The sequence below is a fragment of the Entelurus aequoreus genome, linkage group LG26, assembly GCF_033978785.1.
Source record: "Entelurus aequoreus isolate RoL-2023_Sb linkage group LG26, RoL_Eaeq_v1.1, whole genome shotgun sequence".
NCBI classification, from domain to species: Eukaryota; Metazoa; Chordata; class Actinopteri; order Syngnathiformes; family Syngnathidae; genus Entelurus; species Entelurus aequoreus.
In genome coordinates, this window is record NC_084756.1 from 24,045,022 (window position 1) to 24,056,770 (window position 11,749).

Sequence of the window (11,749 nt, forward strand, 5' to 3'; positions counted from 1 at the left end):
CTGTGAATCTTTGGGTGTCCCACAATTCGTTTCAAACTCGATTCTTGGGGTCACGATTCCATTCAAAATCGATTTTTTTTTTTTTCAATTCAACACGATTTTCGATTCAAAAACGATTTTTTCCCGATTGAAAAGGATTGTCTATTGATGGAATACATAGATTTGAGCAGGATCTACCCCAGTCTGCTGACATGCAAGCAGAGTAAAAAGCTTTTATAATTGTAAAGGACAATGTTTTATCAACTGATTGCAATAATTTACATTTGTTTGAACTATTAAATGAAGCAAAAATATGACTTATTTTATCTTTGTGCAAATATTGGACACAGTGTGTTGTCAAGCTTATGAGATGTGATGCAAGTGTAAGCCACTGTCACACTATTGTTCTTTTTTATAAATGTCTAATGATAATGTCAATGAGGGATTTTTAATCACTGCTATGTTGAAATTGTAACTAATATTGATACTGTTGTTGATAATATTCATTTTTGTTTCACTACTTTTGCTTTGTTGTGTGTGGTGTTTGTGTCTCCTCTCAATTGTTGTGTGTGGTGTTTGTGTCTCCTCTCAATTGTTGTGTGTGGTGTTTGTGTCTCCTCTCAATTGTTGTGTGTGGTGTTTGTGTCTCCTCTCAATTGTTGTGTGTGGTGTTTGTGTCTCCTCTCAATTGTTGTGTGTGGTGTTTGTGTCTCCTCTCAATTGTTGTGTGTGGTGTTTGTGTCTCCTCTCAATTGTTGTGTGTGGTGTTTGTGTCTCCTCTCAATTGTTGTGTGTGGTGTTTGTGTCTCCTCTCAATTGTTGTGTGTGGTGTTTGTGTCTCCTCTCAATTGTTGTGTGTGGTGTTTGTGTCTCCTCTCAATTGTTGTGTGTGGTGTTTGTGTCTCCTCTCTATTGTTGTGTGTGGTGTTTGTGTCTCCTCTCAATTGTTGTGTGTGGTGTTTGTGTCTCCTCTCAATTGTTGTGTGTGGTGTTTGTGTCTCCTCTCAATTGTTGTGTGTGGTGTTTGTGTCTCCTCTCAATTGTTGTGTGTGGTGTTTGTGTCTCCTCTCAATTGTTGTGTGTGGTGTTTGTGTCTCCTCTCAATTGTTGTGTGTGGTGTTTGTGTCTCCTCTCAATTGTTGTGTGTGGTGTTTGTGTCTCCTCTCAATTGTTGTGTGTGGTGTTTGTGTCTCCTCTCAATTGTTGTGTGTGGTGTTTGTGTCTCCTCTCAATTGTTGTGTGTGGTGTTTGTGTCTCCTCTCAATTGTTGTGTTTATTGCACTTCTGAGTGTTGCTGGCTCGGCTTTGCTTTTGGAATTGGATTGCATTGTTATGGTATTGCTGTGTATTGTTTTGTTGGATTGATTAATTCAAAAAAATAAAAAAATAAAAAAAATAAATCAATTTTTTAAAATGAGAATCGATTCTGAATCGCACAACGTGAGAATCGCGATTCGAATTCGAATAGATTTATTTCCCAAACCCCTAATATATATATATATATATATATATATATATATATATATATATATATATATATATATATATATATATATATATATATATATATATATATATATATATATATATATAAAAATATAATAAATAAAAAAAATGCTAGAAAAATAATCTGTGATTAATCAGGATTAATCACAGATCTAGAGTGTGATTAATCTGATTAAAACAAATTAATCACTTGACAGCCCTTAGATATACGGTATAAATGTTAATTTTTGTATATGTATATATACATATACAGTATATATATGTAGCTGAGTGGTTAACACTGTGAACCGAGGGGTACTGGGTATGAATCCCGGTCAGGTTACAAGGCTCCAGCCAAAAGAGTCAGTGTTTCTTTACACGTCCATTTGTAGTTAACTGAGACAGGTTCTCATTGAAATATGTCATTGGGGCACGAAAATCTGCTATTCAGCCAACCAAGGGTAGCTGAGTGGTTAAAGCAGCTAGCTGCCAATCAAAGAGGACTGGTTTGAAATCCCAGTCATGGCCGAACAGTTACTGGGTAAACTCCGGCTGGAGGAGTTACTTTTTTGTATCATAGTTTACTGAGACAGTTTCTCTATTAAATATGTCATTAGGGCCCGGAATCTTGGCACTAACAGACCAATGATAGCTGAGTGGTTGTGGCAGCTACCTCTCACTCAAAGGGAATCGGTTTCAAATCCACGTCATGTGCTTGTTTTGTTTTCGTTATATTTGGATGTACTTGTTGGTTCACATATCATTAAGTAAGACTATGTATTAAGTGAAGGGGGCAGGAAAATACAATATTTTTCTTCATCCTGCTCCTTCTCAGGCATTGGTGTGTAACGGTGTAACTGAATAATTGTGTTATAATTGCCTATCAAAGATGCACATCAATGAAGGAGATAAATGAAAAATGAATGAATGAATGAATGTCGTGCAGTGACTAATAAAGCTCCACTGGAAGAGTTGCTCTTTTATATCCTAGTTTACTAGGACAGGTTATGTCATTGGGGCCCGAAAACTGGGATTTGGCAGACAAAGGATAGCCGAGTGGTTATAGCAACTAGCTCCCAATCAAAGGGTACTAGGTTGAAATCCAAGTCATGGTCGAGCAGTGACTAGGAAAGCACCAGCTGGGGGAGTTTCTATTTTATATCATCATTTTCTGAGAGAGCTTCTCAAATAAATATGTCATTGGGGCCCCAAATCTTGCCTCAAGAAGACCAAGAATAGCTGAATGGTTAAACAGCTATCTCCCACTCAAAGGGTCCTGGGTTCAATCCCAGTGACTCTTCTGGCTGGAGCCTTGTAACCTGACCGGGATTCGTACCCAGTACTCCTTGGTTCACAGTTACCAGTGTTAACCACTCAGCTACATATATATACTGTATATGTATATATATATATACAAAAATTAACATTTATACCGTATATCTAAGGGCTGTCAAGTGATTAATTTGTTTTAATCGGATTAACCACACTCTAGATCTGTGATTAATCCTGATTAATCACAGATTATTTTTGTAGCATTTTTAAAATGTATTATATATATATATATATTAGGGGTGTGGGAAAAAATCTATTCGAATTCGATTCGCGATTCTCACGTTGTGCAATTCAGATTTTTCATTTTTGAAAAATCAATTACAATTTTTAATTTTTTTTATTAATTTATCTTTTTTTTTTTTTTTTTTTTTAATTAATCATTTCAATTTAATTGTTAAAACAAATTTACATTATTGCAATCAGTTGATAAAACATTGTCCTTTACAATTATAGAATCGAGAATCGTGTTGAATTGAAAAAAAAAAAATCGATATTGAATGGAATCGTGACCCCAAGAATCGATATTGAATGGAATCGTGGGACACCCAAAGATTCACAGCCCTAATATATATATTTATCATGTATTTACTTTACATGCAGTCACCTTTCGGCTCCCGGACACATTATTAAAGCCCAATGCGGCCCCCAAATTAAAAAGTTTGGACACCCCTGATTTACATAATCAGTCAATTATATAAAGTAGACTCCTGCATGGCTTCAGCTCCTGGGTGTTGCGGGATAAGCGGTGCCAATATACTTCTTCCCGTCCCCGTAGGAAGAGTTGTCCCACGTGTACGTTTGGATGATCAGCTCCTTTCCTCCCAGACTCAGACGACATCTAAGGAAGGGAGACGCACATTTTGAAACGGCGAGCTTCGGGGAGACCACGTGGGATGGATGCGCAACAACTGGAGGAGGGCACTCACTGCTTCCCAGGTCGGGTGATGTAACACAAAGTGTACATGGCAAAGTCAAACTCGGGGCTGCAGCCAATGACTGCGGAGCCCACCTGCTTGAAGTAGCCGTCCCACATGAACTGCATGCCCAGCACATCCGGGTAGTTTGTCCACTGAGACCAGGAGGGACTGATTAGTACAGGAAAGAGCATACAAAAAGGTATGTGGGCTTACAGGCCCGTTGAAGCTGTGGCTGTAGTAATTCAGCAGTCCTCTCTTCTCCAGAAGATAAAACTGGATCCAGTTGTGGAAGCCGGACACCTTCCCTCCCTTGATCTCACCTGGAGTAGACACAGGAACTCATGTTAGCTAGTCTTGATATACATACATATACGGACATACATTCCATCAGCAGCCTCCCCATATTTTCATGGATAAATGCAGACTAGCAGTGCTACACTGCAAAAAGTGCAATCTAAGTAAAATTAAATATGTCAAATAAGGTGATATTTGCTTATTTTCTGTCTGATAAGATACTTCTTCTCCCTAAGCAGATTTTATGTTAGAGTGTTTTACTTGTTTTAAGGGTTTTGGTCCTAAATGATCTCAGTAAGATATTACAGCTTGTTGCTGAGATTTGATGACCTACACTACCGTTCAAAAGTTTGGGGTCACCCAAACAATTTTTGTGGAATAGCCATCATTTCTAAGAAGAAGAATAGACTGTGGAGTTTCAGATGAAAGTTCTCTTTTTCTGGCCATTTTGAGCGTTTAATTGAGCCCACAAATGTGATGCTCCAGAAAGTCAATGTGCTCAAAGGAAGGTCAGTTTTGTAGCTTCTGTAACGAGCTAAAGTGTTTTCAGATGTGTGAACATGATTGCACAAGGGTTTTCTAATCATCAATTAGCCTTCTGAGCCAATGAGCAAACACATTGTACCATTAGAACACTGGAGTGATAGTTGCTGGAAATGGGCCTCTATACACCTATGTAGATATTGCACCAAAAAGCAGACATTTGCAGCTAGAATAGTCATTTAGCACATTAGCAATGTATAGAGTGTATTTCTGTAAAGTTAAGACTAGTTTAAAGTTATCTTCATTGAAAAGTACAGTGCTTTTCCTTCAAAAATAACGACATTTACATGTGACCCCAAACTTTTGAACGCTAGTGTACATATATTCCATCAGCAGCTTCTCCATATTTTCATGGATAAATGCAGACTAGCAGTGCTACACTGCAAAAAGTGAAATCTAAGTAAGATGAAATATGTCAAATAAGGTGATATTTGCTTATTTTCTGTCTGATAAGATAATTCTTTTCACTAAGCAGATTTGATGTGAGAGTGTTTTACTTGTTTTAAGTGTTTTGGTCCTAAATGATGTCAGTAAGATATTACAGCTTGTTGTTGAGATTTGATGAGCTATATTGAGTAAAACATGCTTGAAACTAGAATATCAAAAAGCTGTGTCATCAACACTCACAAGTAGAAAACTACTTTTTTAACATAATCATTTCTTATTTCAAGCATGAAAAAAAAATTGTGATGCATGCATATCATGATGTCAAGATAATGGCACTAGCATTTACTTCATTTAAGAATATTTTTCAACATATTGAGCAAAAAAGTCTAATTTTTTTTTTTCTACCAAGAAAAGTGCACTTGTTATTAGTGAGAATATTCTTATTTTAAGCTATTTTGGGGTTCATTGAGGTTAGCTAATTTTTTTACTTGTTTTGGAAAGTTTTGACAAGCCAAATTTTCTTGTTCTATTGGCAGATAATTGTGTTTGTGTATAATTAGTATACAGTACCGTATTTTCCGGTCAATAAGCCGCGCACAGAAATTTTTTGAAAAAACTTTTTTTCCCCACGTATTAACCTTAGCCGACTTAAAGCCGCAGATATACACATTGCGAAATTAGTTATTTACACAGAAATAATTTATAAATGGTAATTTACATACCATTTTTTAAATTGTAAATTATTATAAGCATCTGCTTCATCCAACCCCTTTTCAAGCCTTGCACAAATGTCTCTGCCAATTTGTAAAAAAAAATGTTTTTGTACTGTGCAGGTTTGAAATAAATACTTCAATTTTAATTGTTTCCAAACGGTGTCTGCAACAGGGCAGTAAAACGGATGATGAAACAAAACAGAAGTCGTCGTCATGGACCCACTAGCTGTGGAAGCTAGCTCTCCAATCAACTAAACAGACTCAATAACTGCACGGTGACCTTATAACTACTTTTAATATGATTCGCATATTAATGAGGGTGCGTGGCAGACGTCTGCGGTCAATTTCGAGTTGATTGCGATGTAAACAGACTCAATAACTTCACGGTGACGTTTTGGTGAATTTACTGAGGAATTTGTGAAACTGAAACAAAACCAAAAGAATCCCATTGTAAGTTAATAATAATAATAATAATAATAATAATAACACAGACACTCGTAAACGTGTTAGCATATTAGCTAATGCTAACGACGCTACCTTTTTTACATTACGATAGCACATACAAATATGCTTGAAAACACTCCTACGGACTTCACACATGGGACGGTTTAGTAAGTAAGAATTGTATTAGTTATATTGTCAAATTTACAAACGTTGCTTGGAGTGATGAATAAAGAATATTAATGGAGTAGAAATGCAAAGGACAACTAGAAGACGGGAACAAAACTTCTACTTCCATTTGAAAGCTCTAAACAGAAGGGCAATGCAGTGAGCAAACTCACCCAAAAGCTGGCGCCATAGCACCAACAAAAGCACACCTTTTCAGTGTCTGTGCTTGTTTGCTTTGCAAAACTATTTTGCATGATGGCCGCCAGGGAAGAAAAATCCATAAATTATCCGCAGTTTTATAAGCCGCCGGGTTCAAAGCGTAGGAAAAAAAGCAGCGGTTCATAGTCTGGAATTTAAAATATTCTTAAGGTTGGGATCTGATTTTTTACCTTGCATATCTTTGTCTTTTTTCTACAGTTTTTCTAGTTAAAAGCCTGGAATAGTTCAGAAGATTTACAAACCTTGAACTGTGCAGAAGATGATGATTTAAATCAAATATCTTGTATATATAAATAACTTATTTCCTTTCTTTCTAACCTGCAAAAATGTGCTCAAAGCCACTGGAGTCCATTTTCCTGTTGTTCCGGGAGTACAGACCAAACCACATCATCTTCAGGTCGTGCAGGAAGTCCTTCTCCGATGTGTAGACACCTTCAAGTGGAGAGAAAGTAAGTCAAGTGTGTGCGTGCCTTCTTCTATTTCTACCCTTCTAGAGACATCAACAAGGAAAAGTAGCTTCCATATGAGGAGGTGATGGCATAAATCAATAACATTGCATCTAATAGAGAATGTCTCATTTGCACCCCTGCTGGTGAAATGAGGGTGGTCCCAAAAAGCATGGATTTTTCAGATTTGACTGTCTGTCGCTTTTAAAAGTGCTCCCCCTCTGGTCAACATATGAAATAACAAGTGTGTGTAAGAAATTGAAATGCGCCCCCTTTGGCCAAAATGTATTTAAAAAAATAGAATAAATACTGTAATAACTTGAAGTAAATAATGAAGATTAAAAAAGAAAAACAAAACATTTAAAATATATATATTTTTTACTAAAAGCAGTCTTTTTGTCACAATGTGTCGACTTTTTTCTTATAAAATTGGGAACAATTTCTTATGTTTCTGTAACATTGCAATATTTTCTCGTAAAATGATTACTTTTTATGTAAAATTATTACTTTTTAATGCAAAAGTGGAGACATTAGTCATATAAAATTCTGACTTTTATCACAGTGTTGCCAATTTTTTTGTTGTTCTTGTAAAATAGTGACATTCTTTGAGTAAAATTATGACTTGTCATAATTTTGCCAAGTAAAATTCCGATTATTATTATAATGTTGCAAACATTTAAAAGTTTTCTTATAAAATTGTGACTTTTGTCGAATACAATTACGACTCTTTTGCCAAAATGTTAACCTTTTCTTGTAAAATTGCGACTGTTATTGAGTAAAATTCCAACTTTTATCATAATATTGCACAAATGTTCAATTTTTAAAAAAAAATTTAAGTGCTCCCCCTCTGGCCAACATATGAAATAACAAGTGTGTGTAAGAAATTGAAATGCGCCCCCTATGGCCCAATTTTTATTCTATTTTTATTTTTTAAATAAAATGAATATGTATATAGAGAGATACTGTAATAACTTGAAGTAAATAATGAAGATTAAATAACAATAAAACATTTAAATGAAAAAAAATGAACTAAAAGCAGTCTTTTTCTCACAATGTGTCGACTTTTTCCTCATAAAATTGGGAACAATTTCTCATATTCTTTCTGTTTCTGTAATATTGCAATATTTTCTCGGAAAATTATTACTTTTTTATGTCAAATTATTTTTTTTTAATGCAAAATGGTATCTTTTGTCAAATAAAAATCTAACTTTTATTTACAATATTGCCAAGTTTTTTTGTTGTTCTTTTAAAATAGTGACATGTTTTGAGCAAAATGATATACCGTATTTCCTTGAATAGCCGCAGGGGCGTTAATTCATTTAAAACCTCCTGTCACTCCGGCGTTTACCGGAAGCCGGCGGGATGGCCGTGCATGCGCTAATTATTTTAAAACCTCTTCTCACTCCGGCGTTTACCAAAAGGAATGCGGTAAATTTAGGCGTGCGCTTTGAGTGTGATGTAAGCATACCATCATGAAAAGCACATTTAATAAAAAAAAAGTTATTATGGTCTTACCTGTACTTATAAATGGAGTCCATTTGCAGCTCCTTCTGACCAAAAGCATCGATAACTTGTTTATAGAAGTCTTCCTTATTTTCTTTCTTCCGTTTTAAAAGTCTCTCTGTCTCGATGGAGATATTCCTTTAATTATTACCTCCTGCTTCCATTGAAAGTCCAGTTTAGAAAACTGTTTTATTTTAGATATGTAATCCTCCATGTTAAAAGGAAAAGTTCAGGCGAGAGGAAAAAAAAAAAAAAATCTCTTGCTGCGTGTTGTCACTTCTTCTGCAGTACCGGAAGTCGCAAGAAGGATCACTAGCGCGGCAGCGCCCTCTACCACCAGGAGGTTTAATGACACACGCAGCTATGGTATATTAATAAAACATAGCTGCTTACTGTTCTTTTTAGCATACTGTACCGGTATTCAATAGCTTGGACCTCAAATCCTACTGAATAGCTCTTTATCTTTTTTCCTTTGTGCGATTGCAAACTACTGAAAGCAGCTTCCTCCATTTTGAAAATGAGGACAGGTAAAGCGTCACTCGTGACGTAACGAGTTTGACCCGGCAGATGTTCTAGCCATATGCTAAATATTTTGCGAAACGAGTTTGACCCGGCGAAAATGATAGACATGCGACAATAAAATTAATATTTTGCGAAACGAATTTGATCCGGCGTTAATAATGAACCGGAGATAAGGCCAAGCATGCGCTAATTATTTTGAGAAACCAGTTTGACCCGGCAGTAATTCTAGACGTGCGAATACTATATTCCCTGCGCCAATTCAAGGAAATACGGTATGTATATATATATATATATGATTATGATTTGCCTGAGCGACTAGAAGACACCGCGAGTAACAAGCGGTAGAAAATGGATTAGAAAGGACAGATTTTTTTTTTTTAAATAAAAATATATTTTTTATATATTTTTTTAAATTTGGGACTTCCCGTGGGCCGGATTTTGGACGCTGGCTGGCCGTTACCGTAGTTTGGGGACCCCTGACTTAGAGCACTAAATATGTGTACGCTTTGTTATCTGATTAGTCGACTAATCGTTAAGATAATCGTTGACTAATGGACTACCAAAATAATGGTTAGTTGGGGGGGTGACCTACCTTTGGTATATAAGAAGGCAAAGAGCTCCCGGCCCAGCTCCGTGTTGGACATGGTCTCCTTCAGGAAGCTGTCCTGCTCCGCCGTCTCCTCGGGTGTGACGTCCTCCGCGTGCCCCGTCATCCTGTTGTAGTTGTCCAGCAGAGCCAGGAGGGCGGCGTAGGTGGGCCGGGAGAACAGGGACCCCTCGTCCAGGTAGCGGAAAAGACTGGAAGCACAAGGTGGGCCCGCATGCGGGGATGAGGAAGAAGTGTCGGGATGCGACGGGTGTGTCGTCTCACGGGCGAGAGGCAAGGTCTGACTGGGAGCCGCTCTCAGAACCTGGGACCAGAGCCTGGGAGTCCATCACCAACTCTGAGGGCGAGGCCCGGTTTGAGTCCAGAGCGTAAAGTGCCTCTGAGACGGACTTGATCTCAGCGTCAGTGATGACCGAAGCGCCTCCTGCATCACCTGCACGCACACATGAACACACACCTTTAAACACCTGCTGTGATATGTTGTTATATCAGCACATTACCATTAAGAAACATGCACCTTTTTCCCTAGCTCACAGTTGCATAGAAAGACAGTACTCCGTCTTAGCTAGTGTAACACTGCCATCTGCTGGTCTGATGGAGTAAATGCAGGCACCTGGCGTCCGGTACAGGTGGTTCTCAATAGGATTGTGGTGCAAAAAGAGTTCGATTAAGACAAATAGATGAATAAAAACTCGTTGTTTACATAAGTATTCTAGTAGTTCCGATTGTTCTACGAGCTGTAAATAAAAACCATGCAAAAAAATATAATTATTTTACTCTGCTTAGGGAACCAAGAAAATAAAAGAGTTTCACTTTTTGGAACCGAAGCACAAAAAAAATTATAATTATTATTATAATTAGGGATGTCCGATAATGGCTTTTTTGCCGATATCCGATAATCCGATATTGTCCAACTCTTAATTATCATGTGTGCTTACGGACTGTATCCCTTGCAGACTGTATTGATATATATTGATATATAATGTAGGAAGCAGAATATTAATAACAGGAAGAAACAACCCTTTTGTGTGAATGAGTGTGAATGGGGGAGGGAGGTTTTTTGGCTTGGTGCACTAATTGTAAGTGTATCTTGTGTTTTTTATGTGGATTTAATAAAAAAATAAAATACAATTTAAAAAAACGATACCGATAATAAAAAAAAACGATACCGATAATTTCCGATATTACATTTTAAAGCATTTATCGGCCAATAATATCGGACATCTCTAATTATAATTATTATTAGAGATGTCCGATAAATGCTTTAAAATATAATATCGGAAATTATCGGTATCTGGGTTTTTTTTAATCGGTATCGTTTTTTTTAAAAAAAAATTCAAAATATTTTTTATTAAATGAACATAAAAAACACAAGATACACTTACAATTAGTGCACCAAGCCAAAAAACCTCCCTCCCCCATTCACACAAAAGGGTTGTTTCTTTCTGTTATTAATATTCTGCTTCCTACATTATATATCAATATATATCAATACAGTCTGCAAGGGATACAGTCCGTAAGCACACATGATTGTGCGTGCTGCTGCTCCACTAATAGTACTAACCTTTAACACTTCATTTGACTCATTTTCATTCATTACTAGTTTCTATGTAACTGTTTTTATATTGTTTTACTTTCTTTTTTATTCAAGAAAATGTTTTTAATTTATTTATCTTGTTTTATTTAATTAATTTTTCTAAAAAGGACCTTATCTTCACCATACCTGGTTGTCCAAATTAAGCATAATAATGTGTTAATTCCACGACTGTATACGTATATCAGTATCGGTTGATATCGGTATCGGTAATTAAAGAGTTGGACAATATCGGAACATCAAATATCGGCAAAAAGCCATTATCGGACATCCCTAATTATTATGGAATGTGATTTATTAAATCATACAAATAATCATAACGTTGTGGGGACTCAATGATGTTATTGTATAACCAGAATATTAAAGCAAGTACACTAAAAACAAATTATAGCATGGATTAGGTTCAAACTACAGATGTCCGATAATGGCTTTTTTGCCGATATCCGATATTGTCCAACTCTTAATTAACGATTCCGATATCAACCGATACCGACATATACACTGCAAAAAGTGAAATCTAAGTAAGATGAAATATGTCAAATAAGGTGATATTTGCTTATTTTCTGTCTGATAAGATCATTCTTCTCTTTTTGTATTTT

General features: G+C 36.3%; 1 protein-coding gene across 1 annotated transcript in view; it reads right to left on the bottom strand.

Moving 5' to 3' along the window:
• Nucleotides 1-2,978: 2,978 nt before the first annotated feature.
• The window catches only part of LOC133643127 (uridylate-specific endoribonuclease-like), a 12,206-nt gene continuing 3,435 nt past the window's right edge, over nt 2,979-11,749 (bottom strand). The window contains exons 4-9 of the mRNA XM_062037537.1: nt 9,821-9,989; nt 9,542-9,747; nt 6,797-6,910; nt 3,927-4,033; nt 3,723-3,865; nt 2,979-3,634 (exon numbers count right to left, since the gene is read on the bottom strand). Coding sequence (XP_061893521.1) covers nt 3,514-3,634; nt 3,723-3,865; nt 3,927-4,033; nt 6,797-6,910; nt 9,542-9,747; nt 9,821-9,989 — 860 coding nt within the window. The 3' untranslated portion in view covers nt 2,979-3,513. The remainder of the gene's footprint in view (nt 3,635-3,722; nt 3,866-3,926; nt 4,034-6,796; nt 6,911-9,541; nt 9,748-9,820; nt 9,990-11,749) is intronic.